Raw genomic sequence first — 20,195 nt, 5'->3', positions numbered from 1 at the left:
CAAAAAAGAAAATTAAGTGTTGGTAAAATATTCATTTTAATAACTGCAGTTCTATTTACCCTAGTCAAATCTATTTTTTTCCCATCTGGAGATATTTATTGTATTTTTCCTAATGTTGTAGATAGTTGTTTTTATACAAATCCTTATTATTTTTGGTCATATAAATTCCTAAGTATTTAATCTTTTTAACAGCAATGTTAAATTTCAGATCTTTGTTTAGATACTGCTTTTCTTCCTCTGCTAAATTTCATGTCAACATTTGAGTTTTTTTCTTTATTAGACCCACAAGCTGTCATAAGTCCATATTACTGTATACATTTCATTAAGAAGGCTAAGGAGTGTTTTGCTTGGGTAATTGTAAATGCAATTTTGTTGTCATATAATTTCAGTGTATGTTTTTGAGTTCCTAATTTAAAATTTCAGGACTTTTCCTGATGTGCTGTATTTTCTTTGCAAGTGGTTCTAATGCTGATAAAAATAAGGAGGGCAAAAAAGGGGCAACCATGTCTAGTTCTCTTTGGTGTGTTGTCTTGTTGTGTTAAAAGTTATTTATTATTATCTTGGCTTTCTGTTCTTTAAAAATTCTGTGTATCCATTTGTTACAATGAATGCCTAAATTCAGGACCAGCCTTGGAGATGGATGAATTTGATCCTCACCCAAGAACCAAATTAAAGGTGATCCCAAGCTAAGCTCAGTGGATCAGTATTTGTTGAGTGCACTGTCCACAGTAGGCTTGAACAAAAGAAGAAGCTAATGTGCAATTCCATAATGGACTACTGAGAAATAATTCTCACTGCCTTCCATACAGCTTTTTCCAGGTGTAGTTGACTAACATCTAACACACACATACATAGATAAACACACACATACACACACAGTATATGCATATACATGCACGTGTATACATAGTATTAATTACTAAAATTAGCCCTCAGCAATTCATTTGACACTAGTTCTAATTCAATATATAATTTGTTGTCATTTGTTTTAACAAACAATAACAGAATTGATTCCTGAAAAGAACTTTGTCATGCATACAAAGACTGTTAAACACCACAAATATAATAAACTCTAAAAATAAGTATTTAAAAGCTATAAGATATTAATTTTAAAAGCATAAGTTTTAAAAATCAGAAACTTATGTTCAATTCTTATTTTTAAATACAAGACACAGCATATTGTTCATATTATAGCTATACCTTGATTTACAACCATTTGTTTATTGACTGTTCAAAGTGACTAACTCTGAAAAAAAGTTACTTATGACTGGTTTTCACACAACCATTGTGGCATCTTCATAGTCATGTGATCAAAATTTTGGTACTTGGCAACTGGCATGTATTTATGACAACAGTGCTGTCCAGGGTTAAGGGATCACTATTGGTATCCTTCCCAGCCAGCTTCCGACAAGCAAAGTCAATGAGGAAACCCAGATTCGCTTAATAACTGCATGATTCACTTAATAACTAAAGTGATTAACAACTGCAGCAAAAAAGTGTGTAAAATGAGACATAACTCACTTAATAACTGCCTTGCTTAGTAATGGAAATTTTGAGCTGAGTGGCGGGTTTTTAAATAAACAGTATAAAGTCTTTGTAATAATTTTAAATTAATTATGCACAGTTATCCCAAATATAAAGGGTAAAGCAAAAAATTATTATGAATCAATCAAAATATTAATGCAGTATTAAACATTATACTTAGTTGACAATGGGATGGACCTTTTTCTGATTATCTTATTGCCAACCACCTCTAAAAACTACTGATACTGGCATGGTTTGTATACTCTGTTAAGTTTTCTGAACAAACAATATTTTGATGGAGAGCTTGTTCCGCAGTGGGAAGACTCTTTTCATCCCAATTACTAAAAAAAACATCAGTGGGCCATGGCTGAACAGCTAGACTAGACTAGACAAGACAAGACTAGGTAGGCTGGAAGGATGGAAGAAATTTCTCATAGGAATGTACTTGTTTTAAGTTTTATGTTTGTAATCCCTGCATTCTTGTTGAACTGTAGTCTTTGAGTTGTATTTTTAATTAAAGCATACTTTGTTTTATTTATCTTTACTCAATGGCCATTAACACCCACCATTTTTCTTGGAAAGGCAGGGTTATAATGCGAGGGGACAGAAGGGGATGGGAAAGGAAGGGAAGAAGAAGAGGAAGAAAAGAAAGAAGGAAGGAAAATCTTAATTGATTTTCATTTAGCATAATTCTATTTTCAACAATTAAAAATTTATATTAAGAGTTAAGGCCTTGATAGAGCTAAGGAAAAAGCTTTTTGGTGTCCCCTTTCCTTTGATGCCCTAAGCATGGTTAATCCAGAGCTACATTTTTTTCCTGGAATATTTTCCTCCATGTCTTCTGGCCAAAACCAACTTATCTGCAGTCTGATTCTTTGTGAGTGTGTGTGTGTGTGTGGCTTTTCTCCCCACATTAAACTAGGTCTAATTCTATTTAGTTTTCAGAATTATTTGGCTGACAAATGCGTGGATAGACAGAATCTTAATCTTCTTTGTATACTTTTTGCTCTAACTTTAGTGTTAATGATGGACACAAGGTGGCACTCTAATCAAAGGCAAAAAAGGATGAGGATGTACATTTTTCAGCCCATAGCTATCTCAGCTATGATAACCCCATGTGCCTATGTGTGTGTTTTGTGTATATGAGAGAAAGAGAGTTTATGCATGTCTGTGGAGTGGTATTCGTCCTCATCAAGCTTTTTATATAAGGAGTGCTACAGTGTAGACAGAGGAAGGAAAGAGTAAAGTTAGTTTTATCATTGGGTATTCTATCTTTTATTCAAAATAAGTGGCTCAGCAAGAGCTCTTCAGTCCCAGTAGTTTAGGGTTGGGGTGTTGAAATAATGTATCCAAATCATTTTTGGATTCCCTGCTGCCACTCACATATCTCCCAAATCCACTCAAATTAACATAGCTTTGTTAAAGATTTTGTCAGATCATAACCATATCCATAATTTATACTCCCTGTCCTAAATACAATTAGGGAGTCAGTATAATAGAGGAGATACAGAGTGAGATTATTGGATAGTGAGATTACAGATAGACCTTCCTTAATAACTGTCTTGTTTAGTATCCATTCATAATCAGAACAGTGATGAAATAGTAACTTCACTACCAATTCTTGCATTTACGACCTTCACAGGCTTTAAAGCAAAGAAAACCCAAAGTAAAATCCTAAGAACCATCATGAATTTTCTTAGCAAATGCTTTGCTTAACAATCAAGTTGCTGATCACAGTTGGGGTCACAAAATGAGGACTATATGGCAATGTTGTTACCACTGAGGTTATTAAAAGTTACTAAAAGAATTAGATGGTTCACTTGAATTAGCAATTTATGGGTAGGAAAGCTGGAGTTAGGTCTGAACTGATGAACCAATGATGTGCTTCTTCATCAGTCCAGATTCTCTCAGCTCTCTGTATGAGTAAATGATTTGCCTGTCTGTGCAAGTCAGGACTGTGAAACTTATAGGTTTCCAAGTATTCTTTGAACTCCATCTCCCATTAGTCATAGCCATAATAGTTTTATTTGTTATATTTACATTCTGGCTTTCAATCCAGAAATCCAAAAGGTTTCATTTTGACAATTGCGTAATTATATGGCACGACCCAAGACAGACATTCAGTGGATTTTTTTTCTTTTTAAAAATAATTTTAGTAAAGATTTTTACAATAATAAAATACAAATATGTAGTGTATATTTATAGAAAAGACGAAGAGGAAGAAAAAAATGAAAAAAGAAAGTAAATAAAAAAAGAACATATTAAAAAACAACGTCCAATCTTCTTTACAGCAGTCACAAGCAAATTTATTATTTATCCTACCTCTTTAAGATTGCATCATAATTCTCTTCTTCCCATATTCTGCCTTCTCCAAGGGGATTTCCCATGATAAGAAGGTAGATCTGAACATGAGTCTCTGAGTTCTATGCAAGAACTTAACATATCACTGTGTCATCATGCATTGTGATCATAGTTGATGAAATCTGTCACAAATTGTGAAGAGGCACAATCTTTGGAAAGGCATAATTTCCCAATTTATATTCAGTTTATCACTAGTGATTCTACTCTTTGTCCTTACCTTGAGGACATTTATCAGCAGTGGTGCTAGTGGTAATTGCTTACAATTGCATACAATGTTGCCCCCTTATACAGCTGAAGAAGATATTTAAATTTTGTCATGCTGTGTTTCTTAATCTGCTGGCTGTTTTAGAATGGTCATTGTTCTGTTTTAACTTTGTTTTTAATATTTGTTATCAATAGTTTTAGTTATAAATTTTTACTAATTTAAAAATGGTTTCTTTGATGGAAAAGTGGAAAAGAAATACTTAAAATTTTAAAAATGAATGAGTAATCTATAAGTGATAAAAAGAAATGCTGTATAAATTGAATATAAAAGTACCTAATTAAAGGTAAGACTGAACAACAAAAAGTACTGTAGAAAATATTGTTGTGCAATAAAACTAGATGCAGATCTTTAAAGATGGGTCATTGGCTGATTTCTTCTTCATAACAATTGAAAACTGGCATTTTTCTTTTAGACACAAGAGGGCAGCTCATGCCAACAAAACTTCCAAGCATTTCCACAGGAAGTTCTGGCATCTCACTTTTGGATCATGATGGCTTGTTAACTCCATCACCCTCTCTTTTGATTTCATTTCCTTTTACCATTTTGAGGAAGAGAGATATTTACAGCCAAAGAAGTCTGAATACAGAGACAAAAAAAATTATTGGAGAATCATTATGCATCTGAAGTCTCTCTTCCTCGTTCGCTAAAATGGAAAGAGGGAGGGAGGGAGAGAGAGAGAGAAAGAGAGAGAGAGAGAGAAAGGAAAAAAGAAAGAGAAAGAAAGAAAGAAAGAAAGAAAGAAAGAAAGAAAGAAAGAAAGAAAGAAAGAAAATTTTCCTAGTTTCTGTTGCACATGAGAAAAATCTCTTTCCCACTTTCCTAGTTTTACATTAAAGAAAATCCAAACTGGCCAAACAACAGTTCCAATTACATTCTCCAGTGTATGGAGAGCAATATGTTTGCATGTCAGCTGATTATATAGAGTGCCATGTTCACAGCATATGGGTTGGGTTCACATCAGCTAAATCCAAGCCAAACAAAACACATTATGGCTTAAAATGCTATGTGAACACTCTTTTAACTAAAGCAAAACAAAAATAGACAGGTCCTTGCCATTACAGAGCTTATAAGCTAAAACTGACAATAGGAATGGAACAAATTGAGAGCAAGAGAGCTAATGGATCAGTGAATAAAACATACTTAAGATTTATATCCTTATATTCAACGAAATGCATAAGTGTAGAACCTGTGTGAGTCAACATGGGGAGTGTTACCCATAGCAGCTTCTCTGCTAAGTATCCTATATTTGCCTCTTCCAGATCTTTTCATGCAGAACTACAAGGTTTAAAATAATAGTCCTTGCTGTTTTGAGGATCACAATTACAACTGCACCCAATTAAGCCTAAATACAAACAAACACAGCACAATGAACACCTGAAATTTAGAGGAGATGGGATGAGTGAAACTAGATGAAGAATGGATTATAATGGGAAATAAAAAGGGTCCCTTTGGGTTGAAAACTCCTTGATCCTCTATTTTGTATCCAGATGGATCTCACCTATTATAATGTTTGTTTCTGCTGCATAATCTAGCCCCCCCTCTCTGTATTGACCACATTGATCAATGTTTAAATCTACATTAAGATTCTTATTGTCCTTATTCTTTGTGATAGTTCAGATACAAAGATCAAAAAACCTAGCAATACAGAAGATTTAAACTAATTTTAAAGCCATTCTTTTTTTAAACAGGACTTCCTAGATTAGTAAAATGTAGGAAAAGAGTTGTTTCTGGTGTAAATATTTTCAGTATGTTCACCAGACAATAATTCTCCCAGATTCTGCAGGACAAAAAGAATAAATTTCAGGATATTGAAATCTGTACACGTTTGAAGTGAAAGCCCAAACAGTATGTCTTTGGGAAATATTTTAATTTTGAAAAAATCTCACAAAGCTGAGAAAGCAATGGAAAAAAGCAACTGAAGCATTTTTTTTAAAAAAAAAAGCATTGGAATCCTTTCTGTGAAGATAGACTAAGGAGGCATTGGGTTGTCTAGTATAACAACTACAGTTCATAGCAGCTTCATTCAACATAATCATTGGTGAACCATGCTTACAACTCCAGTTCAACAATATTTGGTCAGCCAAAGATGCTCTCCTGGTCTGGGCTAGAGTTTGGGCTTTGGTGAAGATTAAGAATGAAGTTTAAGATACTCAAAATTGTATCTCAAATACAATACTCAAAATTGGACTTCTGTGTAGAGGATCACAACTTAAAAATAACAAAAGAGCCGGTTTGGTATCATAGTTACGGTGCTAAATTAGAACCTGGGAGATGATATATTAACCTCTTTTCTCTTTGCTGCACTGATGTTCCCTGTGTGCTTCTGGGTGGAATTGAAGATGTTATTTGTCACTAAAGAAGACCTTCATGGCATGGGATTGGTTATTTTCAAGACCACCTTTCTTGGATTGTTTCTGCCTATCCTTCCAGGTCCAACAGGTCTGGATCCTTTCATTTAAAAGAATGCCATCTAATGGGACCTAGTGTGCCTGATAGTCAGAAGGTTAGATAACCCATGGAGAGTTTTTTGTTGACTAGTCTACTTGGGTTTACCCTCAGTGACTTCTGTAGATTTTCATTCTTTATCATCATTTGCCAGCATTGTTTTTATTGTTTATTTCTGTGCTAACTGCACGGAATTGCATTTGCAAGATGGGCAGCCATATGAATTAGTTAAATTAAAAAATTAGCAAAAATGGTATGAGTATCATAGAAACTAATGCAAACAGTTTCCACCTTCTTCAGAATAGAATATGAGGTCTATTGGCTTCCACTCACACAATAAATAACACAAAGTCCCTTTTTACAATCCTGTAATCCCTTATTTTGGGGTACAGTCAGGGTGACGGGATAAAGCTAAGCATTTATTGGCCAGAGGCCCTTCTTGATGCCATGCGGAATTCTCAGCAGATACTTTTTCTTTGTGCCCCAGAAGAGAAACATTTGTTGCTACCTAGGATTGAATTCTCAACCTTCCAAGTGGAAGGCAAGTGTCTTCCCCACTAGGCCACATACTGCTCTACACAATAAACACAATGATTGCCAAAATAGGTAGTGAAGCTATAAGGGTACAAACTATCTATTCTATATGAAGTACAGACCAATCCTTATCTACTTTAAAGATAAAGAGTCCTAAGAGCACTTCCCTCCAGATCAGCAGTCTGAGCTGGTGCAGAGACCTCCTAGTCCAGTGTTTCTCAACCTTGACAATTTTAAGGCATGTGGACTTCAACTCCCAGAATTCCACAGCCAGCATTGCTGGCTGTGGAATTCTGGAAGTTGAAGTCCACATGCCTTAAAATTGTCAAGGTTGAGAAACACTGTCCTAGTCATTATCATACTGTCGATTTGCCAAAAGGTATAAAATGATTTAGATTATTCAAAATTGTTTTGAATTTGGCATTTATGCACATAAATTAGCATATGCAAATATATGCACACTTTGGGGGGGGGTAATGTACTTTCTTTTCTCTTTCTGAAGGATTCCTAAATGGGCTCTGCAAATCTTTTCAGCCTTTTTTAACATTCTAAAAATTGGGGTTGGGGCAAAATAAAAGAGCATTGGATTTAATTTAATTATAGTTTTGTTAAAAATTAAATATCATTCATAGAATAATTCTCTGTCATTTTCTCCTTTTAACCTCTTAAATAAAACAATTATTCTCTTGAATAAAAGCAATTCAGCTGTAGTTATTGGTGGGGCTGTCAGATTTCGCCAAGGCTTTGTCGCAGGGACTGAATCGAAGGCCTGCAGCCACCAAGCTGTGTATTATAGATGCTTGCCCTAGCTGATTTTTTTCCCTAAAAGGGCAAATTTTAGAGGAAAAATCTGCCATGACAATGATAAGACTTGACAGCTAGGAAAAGATCTCCATCTGCAGAAGACCAAAAATGCTTATTAAGGCAATCTGAGGATATCAAGGATGTTGTTCTCTGTCAAACTATTTGATGAACTTTAGGCCATGAGTCGCAGATTAGAGGGACATTAAATGCCCATGGATCAAATAGAGTGATACATAAGAGTTATCCATGAGTCATAGGGACTATTGGCTTAGTGTCAAATCTTGGAGCTGACTCATATATCCCCTACTCCAATATAAATACTTGCGGTGTCTCCTCAGTGCTTGAATCATGGCTGTGAGGGAAAGAAGGGGAAGATATTTAACTGTATTGTGAGCAGAAATTCAATTTCTTTATCCTTACTATATCTAACCAAAAATCGCTATCTACCTTCTAAAATAGTAGCTAAAGATTGCAACAAAAAGGAAGAGGTCTGGAGTTTTCTTTCTTTGCTCCTTGACATAATTTAAAATTTTACTGTTTTAATATATAGCGGATAGGAAACTGCAGTCTGCATAAACTCATATCTTGGGATCCTGCCAAGACTTACTCTTAGTTTCTGCAGGGGAAAATCAGTTTCTCTTTCTTTCCCTCCACATATTAGTTTTGTCCTTGGAGGGGGGAGGGGGCAAACACCAAGCTCTCACCTTCCTCATCCTCTTAATCTCACCCTCCCTTTCCCCAATTCCACTATCCCACCTTCTCTGCCAAGATGGCTTGATTAAAAAGCCACCACCGCTGGAATAGCTGCACAGCTGGTGATCCTGTCAGCACCCCTGAGCAGAAAGTCACTGAAGATTAAAATCTCCAATTAGCAGGAATGTGAAGTCAGCAAGAAATACAGCAGATTCCAAAACTAAAATGAATCAACTACCCCATTTCTTGGCCATTGCAAGATTTTTCTGATTTGTTGTGTTGCTCCACACTCCATTCAATATTACTTTCACAAGGAATACTTTTGTTGCCACGTTTGTCTGACAAGAAAAGCTCAGTTTTCAGCCCAAGAATTTTTTTTCAGTGTTACTATCTCAACTTTTGAAATGTAAAATGCCAATTTCATGTTTGATTGAAATTTGGTCATTTTTAGATATTGCAGTTAAGAGTCATACTTTTATCTATCTTTGAATGGCGTTTAAAAACATCGTTTCCAGTTCAGTGCAACAAAATTTAGTTTCAGTATATAATTAATCAATATCAGTCAATCTGTACTTATCCACGACCAAGGAAAATATTTATAGAATTTATGGATTGTATTACTTGAAATATGAATAAATGAAATAAATCCCATTGTATATTCAGTGCTTCCTTTCAAAAAAGTATGGGTTGGACCATAGAATTAGCTGTCATGTTACCTGCTGATATATAACTATGAATCAGATCTTTGAAAGAGCCCATGAAAAATGTTTATATTATTATGTGTCAAGATGACTGATATTGAAGTACAACCAACTTCTTGAAATATTCATTTGGTTCCATATATTTTCCCTTACTTCAGCATTACTAAAAGATAACGCTATTAGATTGTTGCCTGCATTACCAGTTTGGCAAAAAAAAAAAAAGAGGTCAATATTTTGTAATTGTACCACTGTGAGAAGGGTAAAATTAGCATTGTTGACTAAATCCGTATTCAGAGATTCCATATTTTGCCTGTCTCTTGTCTCACCACTTCTATACTATATTTCGATTATTGTTATTAAGTATGTGATACAATACCCATCTGTCAGGGATATTAGCAGTGTGGGGAATTAATTCCTATTATGGAAGCCAGATTGAAAAATAATTTAGACTTCCTTGTTCTCCCCATCCCCAATCCAACTTTGGGTTCCTACAAACTGATTGTGAAGCTCCTACAACTGGATTCTGTGACCTGGGAGAACACAGAACTGAAATAAAGTCAGCACAAACTAAGAAAGAGGAAGTCTGCTAAAACGGACAAAAAAAGCTTGGAAGGCAGTGGAGAAATTGAAATTAGTGTCACACTTTAAAATGGATAGCCAAAACTTTTCATGCAGGCTTCCATTCTGTTGTTTGGTTTAGCAAACTCTCTTAGATAAGCTTTTCTTCCCCCTAGTTTCATTTAGTATTTGGGAGAAAGCAAGCATAAAAATGGGGCAGGACGCAGCTGACAAACTATAATAATGCCAACCATTCGCTATGGAAATCAGCCTGCCACATCTCTTTTGCATATGCACACACAGCAACACACTCACAGCACCACCCGAACAGACTGGCATGGCCTATGTTGGCACAGGTTCAGAGAGCTCTCCTGTAGCCTCTCTCTGCATCTTGTTCAATTTGAAGCACAGATGAGCCAATCGTAGCAGGAGGGGGAGGGAGCTCGTATGGCACGTCCTCACCTGCCATTTAATTGGATGTATTTTTAATTAATAGCACCTCGGGGACTGACATGAGACACAGTCGGTCTTTGAATAGGGACTGGGGAGGAATTGGGGAATGTGCAAGGATTGGACCGCAGGGTGCGCTTAGCGGGCAAACACTGCCATCAATCAAGGACCACTTTGGGCTGTTTGGATGGAACACAGCATAAAGGGAAATGGGTAGAGTGTGGATGTGATGTGTGTGTAGGACAGGCAAGGAATCAAAGAGAATAATTTACTTTCCCTACTTCTAAAGATAAACCCTGGCCAGTGGGAAAAAATCTCTAAGGACAAGGCAGGAATTTCATGATAGATAAGTTGAGACAGAGGTTTGCAGCAACTTGTTTTTACTTTGGCCTTCAAAAAAATGAGATTTTTATGTGTCCATTCAGTAGTTTCTATATCTTTCTTTTCAATTTGGTTGAGAATACATGCAGCAAAACTCAAAGGTCTTTTTATGGCAGAATATATTAATAATGTTTCATGTGTCTGCATATAATTGTGTATAATAAAAGAGGATCTACCGAAAGAGGCCAACCATCTCTTTGAAACAAAGATATGAATTCCCTTTGGGATCTATTCCCATGGCCAGGAGTAGGATTTTCCTGCACTTTGGATGAGAAGATACTTTTGTGGTTCCCAAGGTTGCTGGGCTAGGAGGAGCCCAATGTTTGGCATATTGTTAGGGACATTTAAGGATCAAATTGGTGCATGGAACATCTCTCCTTAAACACCCCAAAAAGGGACAAAGTGACTAATTGGCGGGGGGGGGGGGAATGGAAGCCTGAAACTTACACTCATGAATCCCTTCCTCCTCCCCTCTTTCTCTCTCTCTCCCCCCCCCTCTCTCTTTCTCTCTCCTATACACTCAGTCACTCTCTTACAATGGCCAAAAATCCAGGGAAAGACCCCACATTGTACACATTGTATAGTTCACACATTTTAGGTAAGCTGACCCTGCTGTATTCCTTTGGCAGGCAATCTTGATGTATAAGGCCTTTTGATGATTTATACAGTTCTCCAGAAATGTGTACAACCAATAAAGTAGCCAAAGAAATAGGTCGGGGTGGGGGTGGGGGGTGGGATGACAGTCTGCCTCCCTCAGGCTTCACTTGGCAAGCTGTCCTCCAGAGCTCATTTCAAAATTACAGGAGCTGTCCTTCCCAGACACACCTGCTGTTTGGGGGAGAGAGAGAGAGGAGGGACCAAAAGTAAAGTAGGAAATGAACAGCCCTTTGCCAGTTTAGAACTGCCCCCACCAGTGGCCAGTTTTGACTTAGTTAATTAGCATGCAGGTTTTAGCAGACCAAGGCGACATATGGGGAAAATATAAAAAATATAAAACGAGCTAAAATCTTCAATCTATTGTGTGTGTAAATATTATTGTTGTCATGGTGTGGTTTTTAATGTGTTTTACATATATTTTATTAGTTGCCCAGAAAGTCAAGTAGTAATTTCAAGAATTATTGAAGACAGATAAGTTGTTGGGGAAGAGTTTATTCTACGTCCAAGGTTAACCTACCAGTTGGATTTTCTTGCAAGTTTAGAACTCCGTCTAGCTATTGGGGTTGCCCTGGGTGAAATCTAGGGAGGCTACCCAATATATTCTGCAGGCTGGAAACACAAGCTGTTGATTCTCCTAATTTGGTATATAACTAAAACTAAAACGGGTTGAGATAGGATGGAGTAGATAAATAACTTTTTTTGTTCCTTTTGCTTTTTGTTTCTTTTCTAGGGAAGGAATGGGAAAAAAACTGGCCAACTCATGACTTTTTGCCCAATCAGATGGCAACTTTTTTTGGTTGAAGGGTGAGGAATTTAACATTTGCACTGGTTCTTCAAAGAAGACATGATTGGCCTGCAGGCACAGGTACATCCTATTTCTCTTTTTTGCCTGTCCTATCCCTTTCCCCCAATGTTAATACTTTATAATTTCACTGCCTCTGTTGAAAGGAAGAATAGCGAGGCTGGCTAGAATTGAAACCTCTGGAAATGAATGCACAGCTGGTGCTGCTCTCTTCCTGCTCAGCTGCACTAGCCTCCCTTTGCCTTCTGGCGAGTCCCCAGTTGGCGGTGGGGGGGAAGGGATGGCAGAGGGAAGGAGGGGAGGATGGGTTCCTGCTAGTAAAGATGATGGTTTCTGCGGTGATGCGCCTGGGCAGCTGCCCTGCAGAAGGAGAAAGGGGAGGGAGAGTCAGGTGCTTGTGGATTTAATGTAGGCCACTCATTAATATTTAGTGTCATTGGAAGAAAGTGCAAATGTGTAGCAGGGAGATTTTATCTAACTTGGCCTACACCGCCTCCTCTGCATTGGAATGTGTTTACCCAGGCAGACATTTAGGGGTACCAGATGCTAGGCCCAAAAAGCCTCTGGAGATTTATTTGGCCTAAAGAATTAAAGCTGCTATGATCCTCTGAAATTTATTTCACTTCAAGACTGGATGGTTGCATGCTCCAAACCCAAAACTTACAGAATAAAGGAACATTCTCCCTTTCTCTCCCCAGCAATTTTTGAATTGTTAAGTAAAAAAAAAAATAGTTTAGAAAAAATACTCTTGAATTCCTCAGTGAATGTATAAAAAAGGTTGGCTCTCATCATTTTTATGGTGCAGTTGTAATAAATGTAAAAGCATGTTGGTGCATATCTTATGAATATGTCCACTTGTAATTTCTTATTGCTTAAATATTATGACTATGATAAACCAGGTTTTTTGAAGCCAGGTAAAGGTTAAAAATGTTAATGTTTTGCTGAATTATAGTTCCTAAATTTGAATTTTCCATCTATAAAAAAAACTCTAGATATGCTTGCATATCTAGATATGCTTGCATGTTGGCTTAATGGAATTTGTCAACTCTGAGACTTGAATCAGCTTTACACTGATGGGAAGGCAAGCCAGACATAAGCTCTTGCTTTAATTCACTGTTAAAAACATTGAAGCACAACATTCAAAAATAGAAAAATTAACATAATTTCAGTTGTCTGATGTCTATCTACCGTACCTACCTACTTACCTACTATCTACTAATCTACTTATCTTTGAATGGGGTATTATATACCTATACTAAGAAGTAGATATAATTTAGGGATTTAGGTATTTTGCTTTGTTATTTTGACTTTCTACTTTATTTTAGAATTTTCTTTTCCATCTTTGAATTTATTTGAGCTATTTTTTATGCTTGCTCTGTTTCAAGCACTTTCAAGATCATAGGTTTATTTACCATAAGTAGAAAGCTAGTATACAGATTGGGAATTCCTTTACTTTCAACTACAGTTATATGCGTCATTTAGTATTCTCTGTTTTTAATGTTAAAGAAAAATCTCTAGATACCAGCCCCATTAAAAATCTCTAGATACCAGCCCCATTATTAATGTGTTCTGTTATTTGAACCAAAAGGGGGAAAAAGCCAGTTCAACACATAATATTTACATTGTGAAGCAAGGACAAGCAACAGTAAAGAGGTAAACTTTAAAAAGTTTATTACCTCTTTACTTGGAGCCGAGGTGGCGCAGCAGTTAGAGTGCAGTACTGCAGGCCACTTTAGCTGACTGTGTTCAGCAGGTCAGCGGTTCAAATCTCACTGACTCAAGGTTGACTCAGCCTTCATCCTTCCGGGGTAGGTAAAATGAGGACCCAGATTATTGGGGGCAATGTAAATATATATATATACATTGCTTACTGGTGTACACCGCTTAGAGAGTGCTTGCACTTAAAGCGGTATATAAGTCTCATAAATAAATAAATAAATAAATAAATAAGCCAGTTTATACATTTTTCAATAATGTGCTAATCAGCATAATTGTATATAAAAATGAACACATAGTAAAGTGTCCTACTACAGAACTCTTAATTGGTTTAACTGTAGTATTCACCTGCTAACAATTTACATGCAATACTTGCTAAGACTGACAGCTGATTTGTTTTTGAAGTGTTGTTAATAATAATAATAATAATAATAATAATAATAATAATAATAATAATAATAATAATAATAAAGTTGGAAGGGACCTTGGAGGTCATCAAGTCCAACCCCTTGCTCAGGCAGGAAACCCTACACCATTTCGGACAGATGGCTGTCCAGTCTCTTCTTAAAAAGTTAAGTAGATTAATGACATGAGACATAGTACTGTATTAGGTTATAAATTAACTAAAACTGAAAACTGCATGAAGAATTTTACTGGTCACAAGCCTCTTCTGAAAATAAGATTTAAAAAATTATAATAACATAGTTTCATCATACTACAAATACTATCAAGGCAATGCATAGGCAGATTGTACCTGGATGTGTTCAAATAATTCTAAAACCTTGACTATGCTAAGGTGAGCCTAGTAACTTTTGCATATTGCTGCCTATGCAAAAATATATTCATTTTATGCTTTGGTTTTTTCCCCCCTGCAAAACATCATTGTGAAATCTCAGACTAGTACAGAAAGGCCCAGTTGTTTCACAAAGAGCTTTTATGGTGGGATACATTCCAGTGTGGCCTGTACATAGTAAGAGTACTTAACAGTCTTAGTATTAACACACGAGCACATTAAATGATTTTAGTAAGATTCCAAATGTCAATGGATGGTGCAACTGGCATTCCATTACTTGCTTTATCAACTGCTGCCTTTCCCTCTCCCCTGCCTTGTTTTTGGAAGCTGGGCCTCCTGACCTGCCTGGGCTTTGTGCAAAAAAGAGCTATTTTTTCTTTGTTTTTGTTTTGTATTTTATAAAGTTTAATATAGGATTTTATTTTTGCATTTTTCCTTCATCATATACCATATACAGATTTCTTTTTTTAAATACAGTTCTTCTACATAGTAGTAATATAGTTTTGATGCCATCAGTTATGGTATCCTTCTGTATTGGTTCTGGAAGTTGGGAGAGGGCAGCACAATATTGTCCTCCTTCCTATGGGTTTAATGAGTGGGAAAAGCTTTAGCTCCTGGACACTACTTTGTAGGGTGCCACAGGGTTGGCACTTTCTCACCTCATATTTAACATCTACATAAAGCCACTGAGTGAGGTCATTGGGGTGAGATATCATTGGTATGCTTTGTATCTCCATTCCTGGCTGTGTATATATTGGTGTGGAAGTTTTGCATCACTGTCTGGAGTCTGTGGGGCCTGGATGGGGCAGTCTTAAACCCAATGGAGATTCTCAGTCATCCAGGTCGTGGTTGTCCCAAAGATGCTGTTCAAAAGGCAACTGGACTTTCAGTTTTGTTTTCCCTTGAAAACGTTTCAGTTCTCATCCAAGAAGCTTTTTCAGGGACTTCAGCTCAACCCAAGCAAGATCACATGGCTTTGAGTTTTGGGGCCTTTTGGTTTTAGGGACCTTCCATTTTAGGTTCTGGATGGGATGGCCCTGCTGCAGAGCCAGGATACAATCTAGGGGCCTTCTGGACTTACAGCTCCTCTCAAAGAGCAAGTAGCAGCCTTAGCTAAGAGGGTCTTTGCACACTTTTGTGTTGTGCATCATTTGCACTTGTTCCTGGATCAGGACTACTTGCTCACTTTTAGTTATGCCTTCATTATCTTCTGATGTATTACTGCATCACATTCTACATTGGGTTGCTCTTGGAAGCTTCAGCTGGTACAAAATTAATGGTGTCAGTTATTTAATGAAGGTGAAACATTGTTCTGCAAGTTGCATTGATTGCTATTCTGCTTCTGGGTGCAAGTTGATAGTTATCTTTAAATCCCTACAGGACTTGGGGCCAGGTTATTTATAGGGCTGACTCTTCCCAGTTGTCTCTATTATCCTATCCAAAGTAGCATGGGAGGGGGCCTGCTGCACTAGGTAAGTTGGCTGGCAGAACCCCATAGGATAACTTTTTCTCCTAGAACATTATCCCTCAAGAAATTTGGTTGGCTCTAATCCTACTGGTCTCTGCAGGGTCCTGAAAATCTGATTATGTGTTCAAATCTCTGCCCCCGGTATATGACAATCCATTTCCTGACTGTGCTGAGGTCTTTATTTTATGCTTCTCCAGCTACTGTGTGTTTTATCTCTTGTTTTCTTTTGTGTTTGTATATTTTATATTGATTTTAATATTGTGAGCTGCCTAGTAAGATAGACAGCTACATAAATTGATTTGATGAATAAGTAAGTAAATAGTCATCCTCCTATATTTCTAATTTTATACATATAAAATCTTCAGGGAAAAAAAGGAATAATAATTGAAGGTCAGTTTGGTCTACTTGGTTAAGGCAGCAGGCTAGAAAACAGGAGACCGTGAGTTCTAAGTCCTGCTTTAGGCATGAAAACCAGCTGGGTGACTAATAATAATAATAATAATAATAATAATAATAATAATAATAATAATAATAATAATAATATCTGTCAATAATACTGAATAACTCAGGACATGGCTATCAAACATCAAAAACATCTACCAGAATATACCATCTCCTTTACATGGATGATCTGAAGCTGCATGGAAAAACATCATCTGAAATAGAATCGTTGCTCAACACTGTCCGTATATATAGCCAAGATATTGTTATGGAGTTTGGCTTGGACAAATGTGCCACACTTACTATCGAACAAGGAAAAGTAGTGAAAACTGAAGGAATCAAGATGCCCCACGAAAATAACATTAAGAGTCTGGATGAGGAAGAGTACTACAAATACTTGGGTATCCTTCAAGCTGACAACATCAAGCACACTGAAGTCAAGAAAAAGATTAGAGGTGAATACATCAAGAGAGTGAAGAAGATCTTAAAATCCAAACTCAATGGAGGAAATACTATAAAGGCAATCAACACCTGAGCAATTCCAGTCATTAGGTACACAGCTGGAATAGTGGACTGGACTCAAGCAGAACTAAAAGCAATGGATAGGAAGACCAGAAAAATAATGACAATGAATCATGCCCTTCATCCACGCAGTGACATTGACAGACTTTATCTACCAAGGCAAATAGGTGGGCATGGAATGCTACAAGTACATCAGATGGTTGAAGAAGAAAAAATGACTTTGGAAGAATATCTGAAGAACAATGATGAAGATGCACTGAAATTAGTACATCAGGAAGGCTTACTGACTACTGGAGAGACCAAACTGGCCTACAAGAAAGACCAAATGAAGAACAGAATAGAGGCATGGGAAGACAAAGCACTACATGGCCAATACATTAAAAAAATAGCTGGGAAAGCAGATAATAACAAGACCTGGCAATGGCTAAGAGCAGGAAAATTGAAGAAAGAGACCGAGGGACTAATTCTGGCTGCACAAGACCAAGCCTTAAGGACAAATGCATATAAAGTCAAAATTGAGAAGACAGCAATAGACAGTAAGTGCCGCCTATGCAAAGAAGCTGAAGAAATAGTGGACCACCTGGTAAGCTGTTGCAAGAAGATTGCACAGACTGACTACAAGCAGCGGCATGACAAAGTAGCAACAATGGTGCATTGGAAGATCTGCAAAAAATATCATTTGCCTGTAAGCAAAAACTGGTGGGATCATAAAATAGAGAAAGTCATAGAAAATGATAAAATTAAACTGCTCTGGGACTTCAGAATTCAAACAGACAAGCACCTGCAACATAACACCCCAGACTTAACAATTGTCGATAAGAAAGACAAAAAAGTCTGGATAGTGGACGTGGCAGTGCCTGGAGATAGCAGAATAGAAGAGAAAGAACTGGAGAAGATAACAAAATACAAAGACCTATAAATAGAAATAGAAAGACTGTGGCAAAAGCAAGCAAGGGTAGTACCAATAGTCATAGGCTCCTTGGGTGCAATCCCAAAACAACTGGAGCACCACTTGAACACCATTGGCATTGACAAATTCGCTATTAGTCAATTGCAAAAGGCAGCCTTATTAGGAACTGCTTCCATCCTGCGACGATATCTGTAATACCATCAAACATCCACATCTGCCTATCCCAGGTCCTAGGTAAGGACTCGATAGGTAGACAAAATGCCAAATCCAGTCTGAACATCTGGCTGACTGTGCGATGATCCATAATAAATAAATAAATAAAGTTGGAAGGGACCTTGGAGGTCATCAAGTCCAATCCCCTGCTCAGGCAGGTAACCCTATACCATTTCGGACAAATGGCTGTCCAATTTCTTCTTAAAAATTTCCAGTGTTGTAGCATTCACCACTTCTGGAGGCAGGTTGTTCCACTGGTTAATTGTTCTAACTGTCAGGAAGTGATGGGCCCAAAGTTTTCTCTCAGTCCAACCCACCTCATAGGGTGGTTGTTGTGGGAAAAATATTAAAAGGAAGAAATATTAGGTATGTTTGCCACCTTGAGTTATTTATAAAACTAATAAAAGTAGGATATAAATGAATAAAAATAAAAATATTTTTGAAATGTATGAATTAAACATAGGGTATTATGTTTGGATTGTAAGAATCCAGAAGACCGATATAAGGCAGCCTAGAATTGGAGTTTTCTATGTCAGTTTGCTGCTGTAGAATAGTTAGCTAGATTTTTGCAGCCTAGAATTGGTAGCCTTAACTATTATCGTGGGAAAAATCATCTGTTGGGCATGGATCAGCAGTGTGCTGCTATAGGCATAAAAGCAGGTGCTGATTGAAAATAGTTTGCAACTACCCAGTATATAGGCACAAGACTGGCTGCTGTCTGAAGGAGGGCGACTAATGATCCCCATTCTCTCTCTCTCTCTCTCTCTCTGTCTCACGCTCATCTGTTCCTTCTTCCAAGGGGAACAATTTCTGAGGCTTGCCAAATTATTCATCTATGGCAAATAATATCAAGGATAGTTTATTTCTCCCTCATAATAAAAATACAGCAATAAATTAAATAATTATTTATTGCTCTCCCCCACCCCTCAATCAGCTAAGAAACACACTTTCTTGGCCAAATGATAGGGTCAGTCTTGGTATAATATAATATCATATCATATCATATCATAACATAACATAACATAACATGTAATATAATATTATTTTGCATAATATATTATGAATTTAATTTTTTGTTTTTATTTTCAGTACTAGGATTAAGATGAATTTTTCTTTGTAAATTCTGTTCAGAAATTAGAGCTGAATTGAATACATTTGGATACATGGTAGAAGTAAGAGAAATTAGACAGATGAGCCATTTGTCTTCAGTGGCTCTATGTTAAATTGCAAAATCTATAGGGACCTTAGTGATCTGTACCCAAAAACAGAATACTTCGCACAAATGATTATTGTGAGCAATCCTCCTGGATACATGGAAACTTCCAATCAAATTTAAGCCAGTGTGAGTGGAAGGCTACTACAGATTTCCTGTCTCAATGCTGAAGGTCAAGACATCCAATGGACATGATACGTTCTGCTCTCTTATCTATGTTGCTCCTGGCTACTAAAAATCCAAAAGATTGTATACAGTAATAATTTACTGTTTATTAAAATTGTCATCTAGAATGATTTCTGAAATTTAGCTGAAGATATTGTGTCCATTCCCAAAATCTTATTTTGCATGTTCAGAAAACTAAAAAAACACAGAGAGATCCACTGCCACTTGGACAGAGAATAGAATATATGAACTTGTGCAGTTTAGACATTTAGACATATGATATAGCCAGTCTTTACATTCCTTTTCTAAGATGAATGTGTTACAGCCACATGATCTATTTAGATGTTAACACCATTTGCACCATGTGCATGAAGTCTGTATGTGAGGATATCTAGTATATATGCTATACACAATGCAAATAGTGTTCTTTGTATAACTACTGATTTCTTGTAGATCAGTGTTTCCCAAACTTGATAATTTTAAGGCATGTGGACTTCAACTCCCAGAATTCCACAGCCAGCAACGCTGGCTGTGGAATTCTGGGAGTTGAAGTCCTCATGCCTTAAAATTGTCAAGTTT

General features: G+C 36.8%; 1 protein-coding gene across 7 annotated transcripts in view; it reads left to right on the top strand.

The window, feature by feature from the left end:
* The window catches only part of CDK12 (cyclin dependent kinase 12), an 87,155-nt gene that overhangs the window by 46,190 nt on the left and 20,770 nt on the right, over window positions 1–20,195 (top strand). For 5 of the 7 annotated variants that reach the window (XM_039358986.1, XM_039358990.1, XM_039358987.1 and 2 more), the window contains exon 16: window positions 12,104–12,238. The exons of 1 other annotated variant lie outside the window; for it this stretch is intronic. In XM_039358986.1, coding sequence (XP_039214920.1) covers window positions 12,104–12,137 — 34 coding nt within the window. In that variant the 3' untranslated portion in view covers window positions 12,138–12,238. Of the gene's footprint in view, window positions 1–12,103; window positions 12,239–20,195 lie in introns of those variants that run through there. One more of the 7 variants, XM_039358993.1, reaches the window with a different exon arrangement.

Source organism: Crotalus tigris, unplaced genomic scaffold (genome assembly GCF_016545835.1).
Source record: "Crotalus tigris isolate CLP2741 ecotype Arizona unplaced genomic scaffold, ASM1654583v1 scf7180000019068.10715455, whole genome shotgun sequence".
Taxonomy (NCBI): domain Eukaryota; kingdom Metazoa; phylum Chordata; class Lepidosauria; order Squamata; family Viperidae; genus Crotalus; species Crotalus tigris.
This window is presented reverse-complemented; position numbering and strand designations above follow the sequence as displayed.